We start from the raw sequence: 26,797 nt of genomic DNA, 5'->3' as shown, positions 1-26,797 counted from the left end.
CCAGGACAGGACTCTGGTCCTTCACATCATCCTTCCTGATTCAGGAACTGGATAGTACATGTCCACCCTGAGCTGTCCAGTCTCTTAGGTGTGGCCTGAGACTGAAATAACATGAGGAAGGTTTAAGTGACCACGGGAGAACTCCGCCAGTCACCAGAATATTTTCTGGCCCTTTTGCCAAGAAGAGAGCCAAGTCGGAAAGCTGTATACAGAGTACAAAATTACAAACAGGCGACAGTAAAAGTCAAGGTCAAAGTCAGAAGGATGGCAAGGTCTAGTGAGCCACCCTCAACCACCTCCTGACTGGCCGGAGCCCTGGTGTAGACTGGACCTGCTGAAGCCCTGGGGCTGCCCCTCCCACTGGGATTCCATGGCCACCACTCTCCCTGCTCCTCTGCACTTCTAGGAAGGTGTGTGTCCCTGTCACTGTTGTCCATGTGTCCTTGGACACAGACTCTTGATTGGAATGGGCTCAAACCAACCCTCAAGTCTACAGGGATCCCAAAGTGACAGCTGACACAGTGCCCAGTACTGAGACAACTGCAGAATACCAGAGTGTTCTGAGGCATCGGGCAGAAACCTTAGGTGTCCGGGGTAGAGGTGCTGCCTGTGTGTGTGGTGACCATACCCACCGGTACTGAAGGTCCACCAACGCCAGAGCCCGAGACCGCCCAACTGGAGCAACACACAATCCAACTAGCACACACACATGCACCACGCACATCCGCTCGCACAGACCCCTGTGCAGGACATTCCCAGCATGCGTTCTTGGACCCTCTTCTTCACTCAAATGGTCAGATGCTGAAAACCACCTGAGCTGGGGACAGCTCCGTGGCAGAATGCCTGCCCAGAATGCTCAAAGTCCTGGGTTCAATCCCCAACACCACACAAAAGAAACCACACACAGCTTGAAACTTTGTTTTTAAACTAGAATTTATTGGTATACAAAACTCCATTTCATAGATAAAGTGGCACATCTTTGCAGCTTCTATTGCACCAAGTATTGAAGATTAAAAACACAAAAAGAAACATTTGGTTTTGAAAACACTGCAAATAGCCAAGTACAGTACTTTGGTAAATAAAAAATAAAATGGTTCAGGTGAACACAATCTGTGGGGAAAACAGCCTGGGAGAAATGAACTACGGACATCAGACTGGTCCTGTTTCTCACTCCACGCTCCATAGATAAGGCAGACTTGCTAAGTCAACGGATCATGACCCCATGGAGGTCTTAATATCTCCAGACTGAAGCAAGAACAAGAATAGTGCAATTAGGAAACAGAGAAGGCCCCTTCCCCAGACACTGCTGCCCTCCTGCCCTCTTCCCCAGGGGACTGACACCAGGGAGGGAGCACAGAGGTGCTCAGGCTCACTCCTGGCTCTCTTCTCTCCTCCTCTGGGCCTGGTGCTGGTGAGGAACCGGGAGGGCAGCCGCCATGGAAACTGAACCCCAGAGGTGGGAAGATGTGAGGAGCCTCACACCAGTGTGGCTCAGGTTTCAGCTGAGGGACTTTCCAGGGGGCCAGCCCCAGGCAGAGGGCTGTGCGCGAGCTTGGGTGATTGTCTTGGACAGCTGGCAACAGAGGCCCGCTAGACGCGGACCAGCAAAGGCTAAGAGCCAGACCCCAGAGTTTCCTCCAGGGATCAGGACCCTTCACGAGGCCCGGCATGGGGCAGAAACTCCAAACAGGGGATGCCCTGCTCAAACTCACTGTGCACATAAGCACTCTGAGGCGCATTACCCTTGTGCCAAGGCAGCCTCTTCTCAAGTAACTTTGCAAGGGCACTCCACATTTTAATCACGTTACAACGCAGTCCTTATGATGATTGCTAACCAGCGAGATTAAAAAGAACTGTGTGAAGAAACCACGAAGAGCCTGAGGTTCTGAGAGGGAATTTTACCTGAAGACAAGGAGGCCAGAGCCAAGCCCGTGCCGGCCAGAGCCAAGCCCGTGCCGGCCAGAGCCGCAGGAGCCACACACTGACTCATGCTTGCCTCGGAAACTCGGGCTTCTCTCCGTCACCAGAAACGCTAGATCTCCCCCTTACTAACAGGTAATGTGAAAGCTGTTCAAACTTAAATACGCATTTAGATCTTCAATTCAAGGATGACAGCAGAAAAGCACAGCCTGCTTTAGTCAGAGAAACACCTCATAAAAAGTGCCATTATTAGGTGAGCTTAGAGGAACCTGGGAAGGCGCAGAGCCCGGGCAACCCGTGGCCCGAGTGAAGATGCGGAAAACCTGGGCTAACGAGAAGGACGAACTGAGACACCGCATCGGACCCTGAGGCTGCGGGGGATGCAGAGTGCTGAGGTACGAGGCGCAGAGCCAGGTGTCCACCCCTGTGGGAGTCGGAGGGCCACGGAGCACACGCGGACGAGAGGCCCCACTCCCTTCCTGCCCAGAAACCGGGGTCAGGGTGAGAATCCGTCACTCCTGCCTAGGGTTTCAAGTGTCCTCTGACTTGTCAACTGAGACATTTAAGCTTAAACATTTCACAGAGGTAAACAGGACATTTTATGTCGACCCAGTAAAACCCAGGCAGAGAGTTTCCCAGAGTAAGAGAAAAACTGCATATTGAACCCAGGGACTCACTGCAGTGTGCTCCACTGCCCAAGTCCATCTCACGTGAGCACTCGATGTGTGAGCAACTCTCTCCTCGCCTGCACAAGAACACCCCCCCATTCTATACCACAGGAACCCCCTGGGGAGAGGGCGGGCGAGGTCCAGCAGCCCACAAGGGAGCGCCCACTCTCCAGCCCTCCCCAGCAGACCCAGCTCAGAAGTGTTTCCAGAGCTCAGAAAAGAAACTACCAACAATTTCATCTGACATAGACAATTCCTCGAGCAGATTTTCTTCCTGAAAGTGTATGTTTATCACTGAAAACTTAAGTATATGTATACATTTTATCTTTCTAGTGTGTGGCAACTCTAAGTTGTGGTTCTACACTGTTTTACTATACCTACGTCTATTTTAAAGCCAGTGCCACTAGTATTTTAACATTTTTTCCTCTTATTTTGACCTTAAAAAAAAACTTCCTTTGAACCCATACAACCTTTGCATGTGGCTGGTAAGGCCAGTGCTGACTCCAGTCCATGGCCGTATGCTCCTCCTCCTCCTCCTCCTCCTCCTCCTCCCCCTCCCAGCCAGCCGCACTGCAACCCCACACAGAACGAACCCTTCCTAGCCATTATGACCCTGGTAGCTACTGGAGTCACTTCCCGTAGAGATCCACATGAGTAACTGCACCGGGGTAACAGCTACTGACGGGCGTCACCCCAAGACCAAGCACACTGGGCTCTACCATGGCTGCCAGAAGTCATCACCAAGGCCTGCTATGACTCCAGTGAGACTGTGGCAGTGAAGCCAAATTCAGGCCCTGGTGAGAAGGTACTGTGGAAGCTGGGTGCTCGCACCCCACTTCTAGTAATTAACACACTAAACATAACCAACTGCAACTGGAAAGCTGTGAAATGGTAATAGAAGAAAATTACAAGTCACTAGATTTAAAACGAGTTACTTTACCCTAGAAATGCTGAAACCTATTATCAGAATTAGGTAATTTATAAATAAATGTTCCCAATACTCTTTAGTAACTTTAGCAGCTTCAAAAGCTTCTAAAACCCAGTAGAGCCCAAGGCCACTTCCTTAACCAAGTTAATAAACCAATTCTACAACTGTTGACACTGCATCTCCTGTATACTATTTCTAATTCTAAGTCTCTGATACACAATTTCCATCTTTCTAAAGGATCTGGTCTTCCGCAGTTCAGCAAAACAGGTAAGAAAGCTGCTCCCCAGAAAAGTTCAGGAAGCCAGCCAGGAAGCTGCCCAGAAGTGAAAGGGAGAAGACTGGATCCTACGCACCTGACTCCACATCCTTAGAGGAAGGCAGCACAGCGCCTTCCCTTGTTCAGACCGAGTCCTACAGTCTCCAAGTTAGGACTCAGAGGTGCAGAGAAAAAAACGCCGTGCAGTTTTCAAACCTCTGAAATACTGCATGTGCACCAGCCCGCCAGGAAGAAGCCCACATCACAACCTCCCTCCCAGGGGCAGTTCTTAGAGACTTCTACACTCCTACCACAAAGAGTCTCGCAGTAAAACAAAAATTTAAAAGGCATCATTAAAACCAAAGAAAGCTAAGAGTCTACAGATAGTAATACGGTCTGGAGCCTGCCCAGGCAGGATCCACACATCAGAACTTCTCAGTTTCCTCTGCACCTCCAGTCTTACAATTCTGAAATCCAGGGATAAAGGAGACAACAGATAATTTACCTTTGGAGTCAGGATGTCATTTGCCCAAATACTAGGTTCCCAGAAGGCAAAGACCTGTGTCTAAGACTGGCTACCTCATATGTGACAAATTTAAAGTTCACATCCACCCAGCTCAGTTTTGGGAACGTGATCTGTCCACTGCTTCGATCTGTTTCAGAATCGTGGAGTCGATCATAGGCCTTAGCCAAAGGAAGCACCCTTCCCTGGCGGGATAACCTAAGCTGCTGCCCACCTCTGGCAAAGCTGGAGTTTTCTGACATCAAAACCCCCAACAGAGCTTAAATAAAAATAAATAAATGCCACCTGTTAGGGGATTTCACTTCTACAACACTAAGAAAATGTCGTGACCTAAAAGGTCAAGTTACCTTTGTACTTCTCTGAAAGCCTTTTTCTAAGTCTAGAATAGTTGGAAAGAATATAATTACTTAGAGGGACACAGTTGTTTAATTTCTACCCAGACAGGGGACACAGCTCAGTGGCACAGCACCTGCCCAGCAAGTCCTGAGTTCAGTTTCTAGTACCAAAAAACAAATGAAAGAGACTGTGGTTACTTAAATTGTGAACACAAAAAATAACCTTAGCTATCCTTCCAGACTTCCCCTCCTGGGACAGCAAGTAACTGTTAGGCTCTTCCTCGGCAGAAACCCGGGAGCCCTGACTTCCTCCCTCCACAGACCGCGCCACAGATAGTCAGAATCCCAGCATGCCTCACAGACAGTTCCAACCATCTTCCTACACCGACAGCACTCCACACCATGCCACTGTCAGCTTCCTAGCAGAGTCCAGGCCTCCCGGGCAGTCAGGCACGCATGTCTTATGGCTTGAGTTCGAGTGAAACCATCTGAAGCAGCCTTAGTCAGTAAGAAGAGGGACATGGTTGTTTAATTCCTACCCAGACAGCTGCAGGCCACCCCTCGTATCGCATTACTTCGGGAAAACACTATCTGAATTAATCTGTGAGTAACCCGAATAAGAATGAAATTACGCCTAAATATTTTCCTGAGATGAAAATCATTTATAAGCCATCTTATATGTTGATGTCTTTTGAAAACAAAAGAGAAACTAAGAAAATTTATCATTCTGAGTTTCTAATTACTCTAAACTACTTCATGAACAGTTACAGCAAAACCCACCCCATGTGTTAAGGGCAGATTCCAGGGTCACTGAACTCCGATTTTTAGGGCAAACAAAGCCACACGTGGAAGGTTTTTCCTGATCCTTAAAACTCAGTATTTTAAGTTGGTATTACAGAATATGAATAGCTTCACTGTACTTTCATGAAACAAAACACAGCACTGACAAAACTCAACAGAAAAGAGGCAGCTTGAAGGACAGTAACTCGCTGGGAACCTGGTGTGGTGGGGTTGGTTCCGCCTCACTGTGGACGGGACGGCTGGCTGGAAGGCCTGGCGCGCCCGCGCCGTCTTCCCGGTCTCCCCTCTGCTTCCCGCAGCTCCCCGGAGGCCGCGGTCAGATGTTCAGAGCAGCGAAGGTCTTCACCAGGGTGACCTGCGTGTTGGCATCTGCCTCACTTCTGTTTTTGTCCCTGTGGCTGCTCCGGCCCTCCAGGGCTTTGAGACGATGCCTCTCCTCTTGTCGTTTCTTCTTCTCCAGCCGCTGCTGCTCCCTCCTGTGCTTGTTTGTGACCTGAAAGAGGAGACCACTGCGGAAGTCAGCAGCATGGCTGACAGGGCTGCTGCCTGCTGTAAAGAGACACGGCTGACAGATACGCAGGGCTGGACCGCTTCTCAGGAGGAACTGAGGACCGGCCTACGAGACTATGGATGATTGATTTTTCCATTTACTGCTCAAATTTACATCAAAATGCACATCCCCTTGCTGAACTAGCAAACAAAATCAACTCCTCATAACTAATTCAAAATGACCTAAAGGGACATTACCCCTAATCAAGCAAGGGACAACACTCAAAGGGGCCAGGGGACAGGACCTTTGTGTATTTTAGAAGCCCAGGTAACTGTAACAAAATGCTCAAAGCTTACAACAACTTTGCCTCTGCCTGGGGCTTCTCACTGTGGCATTTTAAATTCACAACTTCTAGATAAAAGTCTTTTAAATGAACTCCAAATTCAGTACGATGACGTGCTATCTACTTGTGGGAGTGGGAAGCATGGAGGGAGATGCACAACCTTCTTGGGAAGCATTTGAAGATTTACCAAAAGCCTTAAAAAGATTCTGCTACCCACATCCTTTAACCTGTTGACTATGCTTCAGGGATTCTATGCAAGAAACTAATTCAAAATACAAAGATGTATACACAGAGGCAGACACATTCATGAAAAGCGTACACTAACTAGGAAGAAGAACCACATGCAACATTAGGCGGCAGAAGGAACCGTGCTTGTACACAGAGGACAGTCTCACCCAGAATTCCTTCTGGTTGTCACTATATACACCAAGCAATCTTCATTCTGCTTCTTCATAAACCTTTATGCATCCCCTAGATTTTCCACAATAACTACTCTTAGAACTCAAAAGGAAAACACGAACTAAAATGAAATTCAAGTTTCCGCCACTACCACAGAATTTCAGCAGCCCACCACTGCCCGTCCAAGCCCCTCTTTGTACCTTTGGGAGATGGTTATGTGCTTTGTTTTCTTCACCAGGGCTGGCCCGTGCCTTAATGTTTTCGGTCCTGCCTTCCTTTAAGCCCTGATTTCCAAAGATTCTGGTGCCAGTGCCGCCCTCCTGCCATAAGGGGTCACTCTGCTTCAGCACTTGGCCAGTGGGCTCAGGATCCTCCTCTGCATCTTCCAAAAAAAGGTGTTTAATTAAAATTGAGAACCTAACAGACTTCACCTGGGTCCCCAAATAACTGTAATTTAGGAAGAAACGATCTTGTCTTAAGCAATTCCTTACGATAAAAAATTCTAATATAAGTCAGTACAGTGGGAAACAAAGAGGACAAAATGACTGGTAAAACATAGGTAAATTTTTAAATAACCTTAGACAAAATTTTTAAATAAATTGGATAAATTTTTAAATAATGATTAGAGAAATTATTAAGAGGCTACTACACTTTGAATTATGATTAAGTAAGACTTCAAATGCCGCTTGCAGTGTCACTCTTACCTGTCAAGGATACACCGTACTAAACAAGTGTCAAACAATGCTAATCTACGTCAGAGACTCAGCTACTCACAGCTTGTGAAGGCATGGCAATTACACAAAGCAGATACAAAATATTCATCATTTGGAAGACTATTATGTCAGGAATAGTAAGCAAATAGCATACAATATCTGGCAATAAGGGTTTTTTGGTACCAGAAATTGAACTCAGGACCTTGCACTTGCCAGGCAGGTGCTATGTTGCTGAGCTACATCCCCCACCGAGAAATTAAGATGCTACATCTTTCCTCCACTGTCTAAGTCACAAAATTAAATTCAGTTCAAGCAACAAAAAAATCGGAATTATCATTAGTTGATAAGACTAAACATTTCTGTCACAAAAATAAGGCATTTCTCTCTTAGTTATCACTTGAACATTGTAAGATCTTATTTCTATAAAGACAACCTTCCCAGGGATTCCCCAGCCCTCCAGGAGTGGGGTAGGCATCCTTACCTACTGTCCTAGACAGTGCTCCCCAGCCCATGAGATACTATTACATTACATAGGCTTGGGCTGGGGATTTAGCTCAGCGGCATAAGTGCCTGCCTTGCAAGCAGGCAGTCATGGGTTCAATCCCCAGTACCGATAAAAAAAAAAGGAAAAAGACAAAAAAAAAAAAAAATGGATAACATTACGTAGGCTTCCCATCTGTCTCACACCCCCTTCCCACCCCCAATTCTTAATACAGGACCAAGATGTAGTAAAAACTGCTATTGTATAGGAAGTGCTCAATAAGCAACTGCTGAGTGAACGGATAAATAACAGTGCAACTACTACCTGTGAGTTGATCAAAAATATACATTTGGAGGCTGCTCAAAAATACACATTTAAAAATATGACTACCCAGGACTACTGAACAACTTAGCAAAACCCTGCCTCAAAAGACTGAAAAAGGGTGGGGGTTGTAGCTCAATGTAGTTTCGGAGTTCAGGCTCTAATATTGCAGAAAAATAAACAACAAAACTAAAATAAAGTAAATATAAATATTTGTAAAATCACCAATACAATCATTTTAAAGACTTACGAGGGACAGTTGTGGACTTACTCTTTTTTTTCCCTTGGTTCATCTGAAGCATTGCAATTATTGCAGATTCGATATTATAATTTTCAGCTTCCAGGTTCTGGACTATTAAATTAAAATCCTATCCAAGAAACAAAGAAACATTTCAGATTTCTGGATATATTTTTCCACCTAGTTCTACTCTATGACTTTGATAACCACAAACATATAACCATGATCCCTAGCACAAGGTTTCAAGACCCTCTCCATTTAAAAAATGTCAGTTTCAAATAAGGTTGGTTATTTTTAAAAACCACTTAAAGTAATTTGCAAAGGAATTTTCTTTATAAAGCTGTACTTTAATATTGTGAACATCAGAAAAAATTAAAACCATTCCTTAGAATTCTGGGTAATATTGAGTAAAGTCCAGTAAACAAGAGGGAAATGAATAAAAAGCTCTCATTAAATCATATCCTAAACCACGAATCTCCGCCACCTGTTTGACCCGTCACAGGCTGGCATGCTATAGAGAGGCTACCAAACTAGCAGGTAAACCAGAAGCCGTTAGGATACTAACTGAACATCCAGTTGCGTTACAAACTTTCTGGACAGCATCTTCTACTTCGTCTCTCAGGTCATCTTCCAAGTCAATTCCCTTTGTCTTGATTTTTTCTCTTTTACTTGATTCATCTTGATGAAGTATCTGAAACTAAATGAAACAAAAAACATAACTAGGAAACTTCAACACAGAAAGACACTACAATCTCAAAACATCTGCACATGGTGGGGAAGACTCTAGAGACAATCTGAAGAAAACAGTAGTGAGCGGGTTAAACGTCATTCACACACGAGGGCACCAGGGCATCACAGAAGATTAAAAAGAAAGCCCTAAGAGATGAGTTAAGTCACTCGGCAACAACAGCACCAGAGCTTCTGAGGTTTCTAGATACCAACATTTTGGCAGTGACTGCTGACTCCAACAGCAAAACAGGGCTCTCATTTGATGAGAGAATGAGACATTTGATGAGCTATTTCAGAGAAACAGTGCTGGTCTAGAAACAGATGCATGTCCAAGTCTCGTCTGGTTCACAGGCCCTACCTGATCATCTGCGGACTCTGGAATACAAAGCATGGCATGCCTCATCTCACCTCAGGTCCACACCACCACACTCACAGGAATGTGCCAGTCTGAACACTAAAATACAGCTTGTAACAAAGAACAGTTTGCCTGGAGAACAAGAGGTCTCCACAACTGGAGCCTAAATCAGAAAAGCTAAAGTCATCTCCCAGTGACCATTCAATCACTTTTTCCTCTCTTTTCACAGAGGATGGGTAAAGAGGCAAAGATGTTTCAATTTTTCGCATGTCCAAGTAAGTGGAGTCCAGCACTTACCTGGGTATACGCCTTAGAATGCTAATGCAAAACAATTTCTTAAATTTTACTTTAACGATTTGGTATCAAGAGGCTTAGATGAAGCAGTTTCACTTGGAAGTTAGCCAAGGAAATAATGTGAAATATAGAAAGGTCTTATGAAAAAGTGTTCATAAGCATGTTATTTACACTGGTGAACAACAAGAAATAAGCTGAAGTATGGGCTTAGCTAAATAATCACAGAATGATGTCTTCATTTCCATTTCAGCAAGGAATACAGTAAGGACTTTCACTACCATTGTGGTTATTTAAAAACATTTTAGAGGGAACAGCCAATGCAATTAACCAAGAAGAAATGAGAAGTAAAAACAAATTAAGGAAAAAGAAATCATTTCTTGCAGATGAGATAATTCTGTACCTGGAAAAAAAATTCAAGAGACTCAACAAAAACAAAACTACTACAAGTAAAAATAAATCTGGCAAATCATCCACACAATAAAAGACTTTAGTATCCAAAATATGGTAAGAACTCTTATAACTCAGGGGGCCAGGATATAGCTTAGTGGCACAGTGCCTGCCTAGCAAGCACAAGATCCTGAGTTTCATTCCCAGGACCAAAACAACAAACTCCTACAACTTGAAAATGGACAACCCAATTATAAAAAATAGGCAAAGAACTTGAATAGTTATTTCTCCAAAGATATACAAATGGCAAAAAGCATGAAAAAAATATTCAACATCATTAGTCATTAAGAAAATTCAAATTAAAACCACCAGACATTAGGATAGCCATTTTAAAAAAAGTGTTGCAGAGAATGTCAAGAAAGCACAACTCTTATATATTGCTGATAGTCATGTAAAATGGTGTATGGTATATTGCTGGCAATGATGTAAAACTCTGCAAAAGAGGTTAGCAATTCCCCAAAAAGTTTAATTTAGAATTTACCATATAACCCAGCATTCAAGTAGCAAGTATATTTCCCAAGATTTAAAACAAGTTCTGAACTAATATATATACAAACACTCACAGCAATACTATCCTCACAGTAGTAGTATTCTTTTTCCTTTTTATCGGTACTGGGGATCGAACTCACGACTGCCTGCTTGCAAGGCAGGCGCTTATGCCGCTGAGCTAAATCTCCAGCCCCACAGCAGTACTATTCTCAGGAGCCAAAAGTTGGGAGCAACCCAAATGTCCAAAGCACAGTTAGATAAAATAAGGGAGACCCAGGTATACAATGGAGTATTATTCAGCCATTTTTTTAAAAAAAAGCAGTGATACATGCTACAACACGGATAAATTTCAAAAATATTCTGCTCACTGAAGAAAGCAGTCAGGAAAGGCTACCTACTGTAGACTCCACCCATATGAAATATCCAAACTACGTAAATGATGGAGACAAGGAGGCGGGTGAGTGGGTGCTGGGCTGGGAGGAACAGACAGACAGAGTGGCTACTTCATGGGCGCTGGGTTTTCTTTTGCAGTGACAAAAACGTTCTGGAACCAGACAGAGGAACCAGCAGTGCAACACAGAGAGTACCAGGAGCCAATGAATTCTAAGTTTTTAAAACTGGACCATTTTATGTGATGTGGCTTTTTTTTTTTTTCCATTTTTTTAAAAAGAGAATTCTGCAGAATATCTGGCATTTTATTGCATAGTAAAATCCTAATGAATACTAAACATTACATAATTGGCATTTTGTTATTAGCTCTCATGTACAAATGACAGACAACCATCCAGGAACTATGAAGAGGGAAAAGAATCTTTTCCATACCTTAGGAACAAAAAACACAAAATACGCAAGAATAGAATCAACAAAAGGTAGGCAAAACCTGCTCCTATAAATTATACCCACACAAAAAAATCAAACAAATTTTAAAGTGTACCTGATCTTTGGCTAGGAAGACTCAGTATCATAAAGATGAAAATGTTTCCCTTATTTACTAACTTAATGAGATTCTAGTTGAAAAAACTCAATAGAACTTTTTAACTTGACATACTAATTCTAGTATTTTTTATTTTGTAAGGAAGAACAGGTAAGAAATTATAAAAAAGAAAAGTAATTATGAGCAAAAATTTCTATCAGACTTTAAAACTAATTAAAGTAATGGAGCATCAACACAAACAAATCAGTGGAACAGAATGAAATGTCTAAAAACATACCCAAATACACACAGGAATTTAGTATGGGTTGGAGGGGGTGGCATATTAGATAAGCAGAGAAAATGGAAATGAATAAACAGTTTGTGCACAATTATGCAATCCCAAAGGAAACAAAAAGTTGAATTCATAGTCTCATACTCTTGGAGAATATAAATTCCAAACAAAGCCACACCAGACAGAGTGGCTGGCACGTATCTGCCAGGTTAGCACTTCGGGAAGCTGAGATAGAAAATCACAAGTTCTAGCCCCGTTTGGCCAACTTAGCAAGACACTGACTCAAAGTAAAAAAGGGATGGAATATAGCTCAGTGTAAAGGCCTTGGGTTCAATCCCCAGTATCAAGGGAAGAAACTTTTTTTTTTTTTGTCTTTTTCGTTTTTTATCGGTACCAGGGATAGAACTCACGACCGCCTGCTTACAAGGCAGATGCTTATGCCGCTGAGCTAAAAAGGGAAGAAACTTTTAATGAAACTACAAAAGTACTATAATGAACTATCAGAGAATTCTTTTTAACCTCAAAGTATATAAAGCCTTCCTAATTATAACCTCAAAACTCAAAGACACATAAGGTACTACTGAGTGACAGGGCCGGGGATGTAGCTCAGAGCAGAGCACTTGCCTAGCAAGCACAACAAGGCCCTAGGTTTAATCCACAGCACCACATGAAGGGGAAGAAAGGGGGAGGAGAAGGAGGAGGAAAACAGTGATAAATTTAACCAAAAGAAAGAAGAGAGGAAGGGAGGGGAGAAGAGAAGAGGAGAGGGAGTAATAATAAAGGGGAAGAAAACATTACTAAATTTAACAAAAATATCTGAAAATATCACAACAAATACCACAGAAGACAGAAGAAAAACACAAGTGACAAACTGAAAAAAATATCTGCAATTTGTATCACACAAAGACTAATTCCCCTAATGCACAGAAAGCTTCCCAAAATCACTAAGACAATTTTAAAAGGAAAACAAAGGCAAAGAAAATAAATAGAGTCCATAAAAAAGGAAAAACAATGTCTAAAAACACAAAAAAATGCATAAATTGACTAATAAAAATAAATGCAAATTAAAACTATCTTAAGAAAACAGATTTAAAAACTTGATAACCACCACGCTGGCAAGAACATAAGAATAAAGGCATATACTACAAGTGGGACTACAAATTAGTAACACATCAATAAAGAGAAATTTGGCAGTATTTATCAAAACCCTTTGATGCAGTACCTTCTATGGATTTAGCCAGAAAATATACTCACATGAATGAAATGAGGTACATAAAAGGAACTGCATGCCAGTTTCAATGGCAAAAGTTCAAAAAGTCCATCAGTAAGGGCTGGTCAACAAGTCATAATGCATCTGTTCAACACGGTAATAACAATGGTAATGCAGCTTTAAAAAAGACAGAGAGCTTCTTGTGCACTATCACGAATTAAACCCTTCATTAAAAACGAGGCAGAGTGGCTGGCTGTGTGAGGGTGTGCAGTAGGTACAGGACGCTACAGCTGAGGAGGCAGGAGTGTAAAAAGCAGCAGAAGTGGAACCGTGCACATACATGAATCTGTCTATGGTATACTGATACCACTGGCTGGGCCCAAGGAGGGGAACAGCACAGCCAAAGCACAAGGGTGAGAAGGTGTTATGGATTAGAAACTGGTGGTCAACGTTACACCAGCTGGATTACATCAGCATGGCACTGAGCATAGATGTTCCACCTGAGGAAAGTTGCCAGCATAGATAGAGATGTGGAGAAGGAGAAGCTATTGTGTTGAGGCATTGAGGGTTCTCCTACGAGTTGCTGTTTGAGCTGTTGATTCTCCTGGAGGAGCTCTGTTCCTCACATCGAACATTGCTTCCTGGCTCCAGAGGGGAAGACATGTGCCACTTGGTTTGCAGGATGAACTCGTCATGCTGGCTTCCTGGCATGTACTCAACTGTGCTTATCATTGGAGGAGCTTGGGCCTCTGTGTCGCTGAGGATGGCTGTGGTGCTTTACAGGACAGGTCTTTGTTATGAGTGTGGCTTTTTGGCTCCAGCATAGAACTCTCATCCCACCAGCACAGCTCCTTCACCCCGTTGGCATGGCCTTTCTGGCTTCCACCGCTGACCTTTGGGCCTTCCTGGCAAGGATCCCTAATAGAGACTGGTGTGAGTCCTTCTTGTGGGCTCTGGACCTCCAGTTGGACTAGAGGAAGGCATTTTCATGAGCTCTGGGTTTTCATCTGGACTCATGTGAGACATTGCTATGGGATTGAGGCCTTTGGCTAAATATTCTGTCTCTGATGTTGTGGATAGATTTCCTGCAGTTTTTTGTGTTAAATCTGGGTGACCATCATAAATGTATTATAAATTCCATGTCCTGATTCTAATTGTTCTCCTCACAACCCCTGACTACAACAGAAGGTAGCACTATCTCCTGCTACACACTTTTAATTCTGACCCATGCTGACATACACCATTATGACCTAACTCAAGAAATAAAACTGTTTTAAAAAGTAGGCATCGCCGGGGATTTAGCTGAGCAGCATAAGCACCTGCCTGGCAAGTTCGAGGTAGTGAGTTCAAGCCCCCGTACCACAAAAAAAAAAAAGTAGGCATCAACATGAGCAAGGACTCAGCAATAAGGTGGGTTAACTGGGGGGAAAAAAGCAGCCAACAAAGCTGTAGAATAATGTAACCTTAATCCTCTATAATGCATTAAGTGACTGAACAAAAATCTACTGACACCTTAAAGGTTTGCATTTTATGTGTTTTTGTAGTTTATCTTTTCCACAATTTCCAAATTTCATGTCTAATAGGCATTAATCAATTTCAACATATAAAGGTAACTTTAAAATTTGATGGATTTCATATGCAAAAAAAGCATAGGTATCAGTTGATAGAGAAAACAAAAGGATAGCAAGCAATTTTATCTGTGTCCCTCATAAGAGATAAAGAGAAATACTTGTTAAAAACTCAAAATTCTTAAAGCCGATTCTCCATTAAAAAAAGAAAAAAAACATGAGTTTTTAGGTCAGGGCACACAGCTCTGGACCTGCTCCCCTAGGATGTGAGCACAGAGGAAGGAAGGGCGGGCGCTCACGCACGTCAGTCTGGAGATGCGCAGGTGCCTCCGAGTTGTCGTTGATCCTCCGCACACTGTCGTAGTGCTCTCCGTACCGATAGGCGATGTGCAGCTCCCTCACGCTACTTTTGTCAGTCCCTCGAATCTGCAAACACAAGAGGGGAGACACTGCAGACGACCTCTGGGTAGAAATGCCTTGCCAGGAACCTCAGTCATCAGACTCTATACAGATACGTCATTACCAACTTCAGAATTATCCTCCTCCTCCCTTGCATGCTTCAGTCCGCTTTACCTGGTATCTAACAACACAGAAATAAGCCCATATGAAAACATTCAAGACCAGGGGCAGGTTTACAGTGAACTTAAGTAAGCTTAAGTTTCAGCTTAAGTTTCTACCCTGTCCTTAACAATAACACTTTCCACCAACTATATAGTGAGACATATTATCAGCAACAAAATCACATAATTTTACAACAAAATCATATACAGTAAAACAGTACTACCGCACTGGACAACCCTAGAAGTACCGCTCACTCCACGTGAACAGCACGCAAGAACTTGGGCCATACAATACGGAAGCTCTAAGGTCCAGCCTGCAAAGATCGCCAAAAATTTCCACTTCCACAAAAATCTAAAGTAACTCTCTGACCCAGTAACTGTCTCTTTTTAAGACACTAAAACTCTAACACCTCCTTCCTGTGTTTACTGAAAGTCACAAGAAGTAAGATATTACCATTAATTTAAACATGTATGTTAGAAAAGTACAGTAGGCCAGGGATTTAGCTCAATCACACAAGCACATGCCTGCCTGGCAAGTGCAAGGTCGTGAGTTTGACCCCCTAGTACCTCCCCCCCAAAAAATTATTAAAATGAAAAGAAAAGAAAAGCACAGAAAAAACCGTGGGACAAAGAGAAACCCACAGTCTAGACATCAAGACTGTGGAAGTCATTGCCAGTAGAATGCCCAAATGTCCGAGTGCAGAGCCTAGTTTGGACACAAATAACATAGTGACAGCACCATTTGTCTCCCAGCAAGAATACTAAGAAAAGAAACAATTTACTGGAAACTGAATGACAAACTCTGAAGTGCTAATATATACATATTTTGATTAGAAAAAATAACAACAAACTGCCAACTGTGTTTTTCATGGGCAGGTTACAGAGGACTCTACCTTTGTGTGTCACACACACCTAGGCTATTCATATATTCTATTTCCAACCAGGAAAAACCCAAGTTTCAGTATCCCCACGCTGTGAGTTTAAGACTACCCATCAATAATTCAAGAGCTCTTACCCATGACAACAGCCATAGTTTCAATTCTTAAAAATTTTACGTTTCACTGAAGAGGGGAGACGTGGGACAGTCAACAGAAATAAAACAAATTTATTTTAAAAAGATACACTCTCCTGTTCAGTAATTCATGAACAAGAACACTATGGAAACAAATCTGACAAAGTTCTAACTAACAAACTTTAAAAAGTATCAATGCAAGAAAAAGCAGGCTATGGTTACTGAATTACCCTGAGAATTTTCCTTCAAGATTAAGTTCACCATGCTACACATTCATATGATTTTCACCTCTGCTAAGCAATGCTTCAGCAACAAAAAACTGGATCAAGTGGTAACTCATATTGTGGGCTCACAGATCATCCTTAAAGAACACCGCACTGCAAACCCGATAGCTATGCCTTATGTCAAGATATCAGCAACACGGCCCCAAAGAACACACAGATACTGTTTCTCTCCTACTCATTTTATCCCTGTAAGGTGAAATTCCTCACCAACCCAGGGAGTAGCTAATTTATTCTGTTTTAGGCGAATCTTGCTAAAAGGAGGTTTTGCCAAACATAAAAGGCTAAACACCGCCACTGATCTAACAGTCAGGAAAGCCAAACCATACAAAAGACAAATCAGACAGTGGCTACAAGAGGGCTGGGTGGGAGGGGGCATTAGTGACTGCCAGGGTCACATGGTAACTCTGTCACAGGAGCATTACTCCTGAGTTGGTGGTAGTTAAACGTGACTGTTTTTCAAAACATACAACCATATATCTGAAAGGTGAATTTTCTATATGTCAATTATCTCTTTATATACCTAACCTTTGTTTTTTTTCCATAGGCACAAGCTATGAGTGAGGAATTTACAAAGAGTACATGAAGGTAGCATATGAAAAAAAGCACTATTATCCTTATAATAACAATATGTAGGTACACAGTAACCCATATATATATGTACAAATATATATAATCATTAAATGTTAACACTGATCACAGGGCAGTAACGTAGGGGTGGGCAATAGAAGTTGCATGCTGAGTCCTCGGGAGCTGAGCTACAAAGTGAAAAGAAACCCTGGATTTCAAGAGGAAGAGAGTAAGGAGGTAGGAGCCTCTACACACTTTCAAACCAACCTGTGATCTAAACTCCTGAATGTGTGGTTGGAGGAACCGTTTGTGGTATGAGGTTAATTTAGGATTTTAGGCTGGAAAGGTAAAGAAAAAGTCAAAGAGCTGAGTGAACAGCTACCTCACAGGGGACAGCGTGGGGTGCTATGAGGCTGCCGCTCTGCAGCACAAATGTTACTTGCAATTTTTTTTCTGTAGAAGAACCAAAGAAACCATGAGCAGAGCACGATACCTTAGACCATAAACTACATTTGGTGGTTGTTGAGAACGTACTTTTTACCAACAATTATTATAATAAATCTGGTCTTTGTTTGCCTCCACCCAAAAATCACAGAAATATACATGAGAATGAGCAGCCTGCAAAACTAGAATTCATGGCTGGTCCGATGGCAGTGGGTTATCAGAACTTATTAACATTAGTGTCACTCAAGTTGGTACACCACCCCCCCACTGCTAAATTTGACTGGCTTTAAAAAAAAAAAAAAAAAAAAAACTAGAATTCATATGCACTGCTTTAAATTCCCATTTTTATGGAACTATCTAAAATATTTCCACATTAGGCTTTGTGACTCCAAATTGCCCAATGAATCAATAACACATATAGCATTTGAAAGATTTCTAAGTTATACTCTACATTCCATTTGTACACAGCACAAAGATTAATTCCAAGCCACCACAAGATCCCTGTCATTGGTTAGACTGATGACCCAAATTATTCTGCACAGTTCAGTGTCACAGGTCAAGCTCCATCATCTTAGGAGATTCCAAAAGCTGTTTTATAGATAAATTCTCTAATAGGTGACCTACCTGCCACAAAGGGGCATTAAGCTGATGAATCACCACATTCAACTGATGATTTCTTGCAAATGCTACAATTGCATCATTGCCAGCAAAAGTACCAGGCTTTGCCAAACTGGCCACTGCATAAAAACAAGAGAGAAAAATAATGTATTTATAATAAAAAAAAACCTAAATGCAAGCATGCTTTAGTATTTACTGAGTTCCAAACAAAGAGAAACAAGACTATCTATCTGTAAAGCCCATAAATCATTTAGGAATTTAGCTGGTTCAACAATATGCAGATTGCTACTCAGAAGACCACTAAATATTGAAGGATCCACTTATTCTTTCAATAAAATGTACTGAACACTTTCAATCTGTCTAACTGGATAAAAGTGACTGAACATACACCAATAAACACAGTAATCACAATAGTTCACACTTACAAAAGCTTATTATGCATGTGTTAAGCACTGCTCTAATAATTTCTGATAATCACTTCTAGTCCTCAAAATAACCTAGAGGCACTATTATGCCTGCCACTTGACAGATGAGGAAACAGAGTCACAGGATAGTTCGTAACTGTCCAAGGTCACAGATGCTATACAGGGCAAGCTGAGATTTCACCCAGGCAGCCTGACTCCAAAGCCCTCGCTCTTGGCCACTCCATCAATTTTTCCTCAACTAGTTCACAACCAGCAAGAGCAAACAACCAGAAGATGGGCACTAAGGAATGCGGCCTTGTCCAAAGAAAGGTCTGGCCTTTGTCCCAGGCTCCTTCAAGGTAACCTCTAAACCTCTGGAATCTCCAAAGGAGAGAAGAATATCTGTTATTCATGATGGGCCAGGCCCTCTAGCAAGCCTCTAACAACTATCTACCACTTAGACAAAAAACCCAACCAATCAATAAGGAAAAAATAATGAACCAAAATGCTGAAGTTGAACTCTGACACTGAAGTTAGGGTGAGCTTTCCTGGCCAACAATACTGAGTATACTGCACACAGACATGCCAGAAAAAAACACTTTCCAAATACAATGGACGCTTTGTACTTGGAAAATTCCCAATCCACCCTCTGCATCAAGAGGCAAAGAGGCCAATCCACAGAACACTGAGGATATCGAGGAAAACAGAAAATGAAGCCTAATTTTATGAGGTGGGAGCAGTGAAAGGAAAATAGACTGTGTCAGGAGCTTTCTTGGTGGACACTCTCCTATTTTCTCAACTGGCGGAAGTGAAGACCATCTAACTACCTTCCCCTTCTGATGTCTCCCCCAATGCATTCTTGACATGGCCTCCAGAGACAGGTATTAAACCACAGAAACAAATCTGTCACTTTCCAGATAAGGACAGATCCAAGAAAACTAAGTACATCAGCACCTAGCATGGGAGGGCCTAGGTAAGAATATGAAAGTTTAAAATCTCATACATAATTTTTTAACAGATTTGTGCCCCCAAGTAGAAACTAAAATCATTCACTGATTTGCCTCAAACTAAACTGGTGGCAATTGGGTTTGAGGTGACTTTATTAGTTTCTCTGACTATAAAAGTAATACATCATCATTCTTAAAATACAAAAAGATCTACAGACGATAATTTAAAATACTCATAGGCCCTTTATCCTTAACTTATTAAAAGCTTATTTTAATTTTGTCATCTATTTGTCACCAAAAAAAATCTCTGTGAGAGTGCTTTAATGTCTCCTTACCACCCTTAAAGAGAGTTAAGTTCTGAAAAGTAAGAGTAGCTGAGCAATAACTATAAATGCCGGGGTAGGCACCATTTTACAGTGCGTTTTTCTCATTCCACTGATAATAACAGTAATAAACAGCTTTTCAGGTCAATTAATGCCCTTTTTTGGTGCTAAGAATCAAACCCAGAACTTCATGTGTGCTAGCACAAAAACCGAGCTATACCCTCAGGCCTCAAAACCATTAATTTTATTAAGAGTATGTACATCGGGGCTGGGGGTTTAGCTCAGTGGCATAAGCGCCTGCCTTGCAAGCAGGCAGTTGCGAGTTCGATCCCCAGTACCGATAAAAAGGAAAAAGACAAAAAAAAAAAAAAAAGAGTATGTACATCTAAATCTACTGCTTTCCAAGTACCTAGCATGTTACCCATGACAGAGTAGACAAATAAGGTATCTGCTGAATGAATGAACGAACGCCACAATTTATATCATCAAACCCCTGGCAGGGAGGATGAGGGTACCAATGGACTTAATTACCCAATGCATTGCTCCTGAAGGATCCGGTGTCCCACAGTGAACCTACCATGCTTCTCAAACGGAACGTCATCTTCTACAAAGGGTTCAAAATCTTCCCGCTGCTTTATCATGTAGTCCACCGTCTCCTGTCTGTGCTTGAGATGATTTCGTGAGTGACCCTCCAATTGATCACCAAGAGCTCTGAACAGGCAATTGCTGTCAAAACAAAAATGACGGTCAAGACCTTTCAAAGCTGACCTTGCTTCATCTAAAAACAATGATGCTCCATGCCAGTCAGCCCATGAGAATCTCTTATGCTCAGCAAAAGTAAGGTCTCAACTCTTAATATGCCAGGATCCTTTCCAAAGGCTACAGGGAGAGCTTAGGACAAATACATTACTTTCTTGAAAAGCAACAAAATAAGAAGTGATTCTTGCCTCTCTGTAACTTTCTATTAAAAACTTAACTTTTCTGAGTTGAACAGAAGTTATTTCTCTCCCATACATTTAAGTCTGAAATTCTTCTGAGAGTGATGAATTTGTATTTTGGAACTAGAGTATCATTGTTTTTCATTTGGAAGAGTTAACAATTTGGTGTGAAACTAGGTAACTTCAAATATATAAGGATGTATATTTTGGTGAGGAAGATGAGAAGAAGGGAGAATTTAAATAAGGGAGAGTCTGTAAATTAGAAAACAAGAAGCTTTGCATCCATCTAGGACAAGGTTCTAGAAGGAATCAGAATATACAGCTCTATAAACTGGACTGCCTGTCATCTACTGCTAAAATCTAACAATAGCCATCTTTTTTCAATGAGAGAGGGGAAAGAGGGCTAATAGATAAATCAAGTCTTTCTCCCAACTTTCTTTTAAAAGTTTTAGCAACTGCCGCAAGTCCATTCCTGAATCTAGTTTAACAGCTATAATTTGGCACAAAATTATATATGTAGTTATTTTATGTTTAATATACCAAAATTCATAGTATTCTGCACAGAATAATATTCTTGTTAAGAACTTTTAGTACCATGGACAAATGTTCTCCCATATAAGCCCAAAAAGTACACACAAACTATCTACTACACAAGCTCAACCATGATCATCTGTACCAACACAGTGAGAAACACAGAAATGTACACAAAGAGAAACACTGAAACAATCGCCTAAAAAGCCCTTACAATATGCCAGGGACTGCTGGGACCTCTTCACCAAATGCACTTAAGTGTTCACAACTCTGGCAGTTACCATTATGATTCCCCTAGTGCAATCTGCCTTAAGTCACAAAACTAGTAGGCGTAGGACCAAGGAGTCAAAGCCAGGCAGCCTGGCTCTACCCCACACTCTTGCTCAAATATGAACAGCAAAATATTAGCCGCAATTGTCCACAAGTAATAGGATTGTTAAATTTATTTTAATACACTTTTTACTCACCAAACTTGCTCTGAATCCACTAAAAGCAAGTCAGGAGAGGCCAAAATCATTTGTTTTTCTATTACAGTTACAAGGTAGGGACACAGGAAGCACGATAAATATATAACCTGGGTTCCCTTAGGGAGTCCATGAGAGCACCTGAACACTGGGAGAACAAAGCACCATTGCCCTATGGACTTCAGGAGACCCAGCTGTTCCCCAGGTCTGCACTCTGAGTACCAGCTTACAGCAGGGCTTCTGCACCTCTGCCCTACAGGCAGGGACGATGCTTGGCTGTGAGCACTGCCTTGTGTGCTGTAGTGCATCTTCCTCCCCACAAAGTACGACAACCAAAAATGTCGCCAGACATTGCCAAATATCCCCTGGGAGGCAAAACCATCCCTGCTTGAACACCACTGAGTTTCAGAGATATAGGTAAAGTCTTGCATTTCAGATCATAAAAATCACCATATTACAAGTACCACCCCAACAGCAGTGAACAAGCCTATAGCAAGATGCTATGCTCAGCTACTCAAATTATAATCAGACCAAAACGAAACAAGAAAAATAGATTGTGAACTTTTTCTTAAAGTATTATAATTTCACGTTATACCAAGTACTCAGTAAATATTCATACATTTTTTAAAATCTCTTGACACTTCCCAAATTATCCCACACAGAAAACACTACCCTCTGCACTGATAAAGACCAGTATCACCATATTTAAAGAGGGCTGAACCAGTTCATCTCATGGTACCTAAGCGAACAATGCGTGAGCAGGAGGTGGTTAGCTTCATGAAATCCACCCAAGAACTAGCATGATCACCGCAACACTCTCCAACAAACATGGAGTTCAGAAGTGGGACACAGAAGTACTCCAGTTGTGGTGCTTCGATCCTCGACCTCCACCCTTGAATTCCACACTCCTGCCATCCAATGTAACATGTTCAGAAGTCATGTGTTCCTGGGCCACTGTGCAGACTACTCAACCTTCAGTGTCCTCTGAGCCATGCCTACTGACCTCCAAGACCCAATCATGAACCATACCTCTGAGAGGTGCCCAGCAGTATAATAAATAAGCATCTGCTGAAGGAACGGGAGGGCCTCCTAAACCACTTAAGACTGGAGTGTCAGCTGCTACCTTCTTAACAGTACGACCAGAGTCTGGCACAGTTAGTAAGGCTAGTTCACAATGTGCTATTTAATAACATCTGTTCCCAAAGGGTGACAGCCCAGAGAATTAGGGAGGTAGGAAGGCCTTCTAAGACCCTTTCAGGATACGCATGAATGCAAAACCATGCTGTTTACCTTCTTCATCCTCGTTACCTCACAAACATACAGCAGAACTTTCTAGAGGCCACCTGATCTGTGATGGACAGCTACTGGAATTACGTTTCCATGCTCCTGTGTTCAAAACTGTGGGCATGGTGGCATACACCTGTCATCCCGGCATTCTGGTAGGCTGACGCAGGCGGATTACAAGTTCAAGCCTAGCCTGGGAAAACTTACCAACTCTGTGAGTCTCTGTCTCAAAACATTTAAAAAGGGTTTGGGATATCGCTCAGTGTGAAGGCCTGAACTTTCCAGTACCATAAAAAATATTAATAAAAAATGGAAGTGTTTTAATTTGTAATGCAATATACATGATAGCTGTAACCCATATAAACAAAGAAGTCTAGAGTTCCCCAGTTACTTTTAAGAATACAAAATAGGACCCATTATTATATTTCTCCCCTAGTAAACTATGAATTCCTTACCTACCTTAGCTAACATACTCCACACACCTTGCTTAATATGTGATGAACTGGAGAAATATGCTCTCTTAGGACAGGACAGGTAGTACCCCATGAGCATATGAAAGCCCCTGAAAGATTCTACAAATCCCTGTACTTGATGCCTGCACCTGCTGAGCCTCTTGCTAAGCACTTGTTTCCCGGCCCCGACAAGAAGAATACACTGCTCAGTATACCACACAAACAATCCAGTCATTTCCACTGTATGCATTTGGTGTTACACTTTACACAGCAGTGTCTTGTGCTTATAAATGAGCAAGGTGGCCACTCTCTATACCTTTATTATTCTTCATTCAGCAAAAATATACCGAATGACTTTTATGTACCAGACACTCTGCTGGATGGTGGTGAGTAAATATAATCAAGGTCTAATGGAAACTTAAAAAGACCAAGGCAGGAGAGCATGGCAAACTCTGAATGGAGAAAAATACAGTTTGCCTCAAGCACTAAGAGAAAGCTGGGAAAGATTAGGGTCAACTAGTTTTGATCAATAAGCTGCAATAGAATGTAAAATTGAGAAAAATTTCTTCCTCAATGTATACCTATGGAGATTCTGTACGGCTTTTAGCTTCATCTTATTCTTTCCTCTGGCTAACCTGAATCCACCCCTCCCCCCCAACGAAGGGAAGAAAAAGCAGGGGCAAAACTATCAATTCTATCTCTTGCAGCGGCACTCCTGGCAACCAGACTGCAATAGGAATGCTGTTTTCCTCTCCTCCTGTATCCTCTTCTTTCCTCCACCCATCCTCCAAGATCCGTATCTATTTTCTCAAAGTTACTTTTCCTTCACCTACAGCCTCCACTCATTTATCCAGTGTTCGCTAAAAAAAAAAAAAAAAAAAAAAAAAAAAAAAAGTGGACCCTGGATTCCAGTTTGAGCCCCCATGCAAGCTTGGGTAAGCTTTTTTGCGTAGAGAAACTAAAGCCCCTAGAAGTAAAAATAAGGTAAGCTGCCTTCAGCTCGGTAAGCAACAGAACCTCACAAAACTCATTTCCCAAATGCAGAAGGGGGGTCATACCCAAGAGCAAGGAGCAAGGGGATCCTACGCCTCTATTTGTCTTATCCTCATTATGACCGCTCCATCTCATTCTTTCAAGTTTCGGCTTAAATGTCACCTCAGCGAGGCGTTCTGCTCCAGTGTTCTATCTCAGGACCCATTTCTACTTCCCTTGCAGCGACTGCCACCACTGGGAAACTCTGGGGTCATTGCCTCGGGGCGACGGGCGCCCCGCTCCCGCCGGACCCCACATCAGCGCTGCGGCTGGCTCGCGGGAGGCGCTCGGGCTGCCTGAAGAAAAGGACGGACGGAGCGGGCGACGGAGGCCAAGCGATGCCCGGCGCGGTCCCCCGGCGCGGTCCCCCGGCGCCGCCTCCCGCGCTCCCGGCCCGCCTCACCCGTCCCCCGGCACCTCCCGCAGCTTCAGCCCCAGGGCCTGCAGCTGGTTAGCGAAGCTGACGAACTCCTCCTCGCAGCCGCCGCCACCGCCGGGCTCCGGTCGGTTCCGCCGCTCCTTGGCCAGGGCCCGGCGCGCCGCCCGCTCATCCCGCTTGCGCTCGGCCTCGGCTTTCCGGCTGCCGCTGCCAGGCCTGCTCCTCGCTACCTGCTTTCGGGACATGATCTTGGCCCGCTGCCGGCAGCGGCAGAAGGAAACGCCACAGGACCGCGGGGTGGTGGCCTCAGTTGCCGAAGAGGCGAAGCGGCGGTGGCGACGGAGCCTGGCGACAGCGATAAGACCACTGCGCCTGCGCGCGCACCAGGTATTGCGTCACGTGACGGAGCCCACGCACCTCCCTCCCCCCAGGCTCGGCTGGTAAGAACCATAGAGAGAGCGCCTAGGCGGGCTAGATAGACACATATCTTGATCTGTTTTACTCTTCCCCCTAGCGGTGGCAGCTACTCAGTGTGGAGCAGATAAAACCAACGAGAACAAAACTAGAAAACGTCAAGGGCAGGCATGACATGTACGATACTGCTAGTAATACAAGAGCGGGAAAGAAGAGGAGTAACAAGAGTTAGGGAAAGAAGGAAACAAAAGAAAAAGTGAGCTTGCAGTTGGGATAAGCCATGATTCATTCATGTTGAATTACCCCCCAAATTACAGGAAACTGAATTTGAGAGGTTAAGTAAGTGCAAAATCACAGACCCTGGCCCTGCCTCCAAACCCAGATACTTGCTTATTTAACCCTGCTGTTCTCCATCTCTCCTCTTTCCCTTATAATTCAAAAGAAGGGCAGCTCTTCTGCCCAAGAATAATGGCTCCTCCAGTAATCTGAATTCTACTCTAGGGTGACCAACCTAGGTTTGCCTGAATTAAGAGTTTTCCTGCGATGCGGCACTTTTGTTTCTAAAATTGAAACACTGCGGGACACTCAGGAGGCTGAGGCACGAGGATTGTTGGAAGTTTGAGACCAGCCTGGGCTGCAAAGTGAGCTCAAGGACGGCCTGAACTGCATAGTGAGGTCCTGTCTCAAAAAAGAAAAAAAATTTAAAATGTCATGCCACAGCAATATGTATACACCCATGTTTTAGTGGCACAGTTTGTAAGAGTTAAACCTTGGAAACAGCCCAACTGTCTGTCAGCCAATGAATGGATAAAGAAGATGTGCAATTTTTTTATACGATGGTGTACTACTCTGCCATGAAGGGTAAGCTCCAGACATTTCTAGCTACATGGCTATGCCTTAAGTCCATACTCTGAAGTGAAATAAATTGGACACACATATGGAAACACTGCTTTGTTTCTTTGGTGTGAAAAACCAAAAGTGTAAATAAAGACCCAAACCTATAATAGATATTGTGAAATTGGAAGACAGTGTCCCAATGGAAAGGGGACCAAAGGACCCACCTGTTCTGGCACCTAAGTCTATCAGAAATCCCCTCTTCTCCTTCATCTCTTTGTCCTCTAACCCAACTCTTTTTATTATCCCAGCAATGTTCCTAATGTTTCTCCCTTTCATTGTCTTATTTCCTCGTTGTCTTAATTACTTTTCTTGTTGCCGAGACAAAATGCCTGACACCTAAAGTGAAAAGAAGAAAGGTTTACTTTTGCTCACAGTCTGTAGAGGTTTCAGTTCATAGTCACCTGGATGAAAGGCAGAGCAGCATGACAGAGGAGAAGTAGTCTACGGCATGGTAGACAAGAAGCAGCAAACAGTGAGCCTCCCTTTCCCTCCTATGCCATCCAGGCTACAAGCCTATTGGTGTGACCCATACCC

At 42.9% G+C, this 26,797-nt stretch overlaps 1 protein-coding gene across 6 annotated transcripts; it reads right to left on the bottom strand.

Moving 5' to 3' along the window:
• Positions 1 to 915: 915 nt before the first annotated feature.
• Positions 916 to 25,334, bottom strand: Otud3 (OTU deubiquitinase 3). 6 transcript variants are annotated; one of them, XM_063235628.1, is made up of 8 exons: positions 24,977 to 25,334; positions 20,450 to 20,598; positions 18,205 to 18,317; positions 15,017 to 15,139; positions 8,982 to 9,113; positions 8,450 to 8,546; positions 6,864 to 7,045; positions 916 to 5,940 (listed from the first exon to the last, which is right to left on the bottom strand). In XM_063235628.1, the coding sequence occupies exons 1-8, from the start codon at positions 25,195 to 25,197 to the stop codon at positions 5,806 to 5,808; spliced, it is 1,152 nt and encodes a 383-aa protein (XP_063091698.1). In that variant the 5' UTR covers positions 25,198 to 25,334; the 3' UTR covers positions 916 to 5,805. The 6 variants fall into 6 exon arrangements, with proteins under 6 accessions (XP_063091698.1, XP_003471409.1, XP_063091699.1 ...); XM_003471361.5 differs by having other exon boundaries at positions 916 to 5,924; positions 24,977 to 25,332; XM_063235629.1 differs by having other exon boundaries at positions 916 to 5,924; positions 24,991 to 25,131.
• Positions 25,335 to 26,797: the final 1,463 nt, after the last annotated feature.

The sequence above is a fragment of the Cavia porcellus genome, unplaced genomic scaffold (assembly GCF_034190915.1).
Source record: "Cavia porcellus strain 051 isolate PalLab524CR breed Dunkin Hartley unplaced genomic scaffold, mCavPor4.1 scaffold_25, whole genome shotgun sequence".
NCBI classification, from domain to species: Eukaryota; Metazoa; Chordata; class Mammalia; order Rodentia; family Caviidae; genus Cavia; species Cavia porcellus.
This window is presented reverse-complemented; position numbering and strand designations above follow the sequence as displayed.

Bases quoted from the DNA above. Each gene is read 5' to 3' on its own strand.
- Otud3 (XM_003471361.5), bottom strand. From the start codon at position 25,197: ATGTCCCGAAAGCAGGTAGCGAGGAGCAGGCCTGGCAGCGGCAGCCGG. The intron at 8,547-8,981 runs GTTAGTATCCTA...TTTCTTGGATAG, and splicing joins GTAACGCAACTGGATGTTCA to GATTTTAATTTAATAGTCCA. The intron at 7,046-8,449 runs GTAAGTCCACAA...TTTTTTTGGAAG, and splicing joins GAACCAAGGGAAAAAAAAGA to ATGCAGAGGAGGATCCTGAG.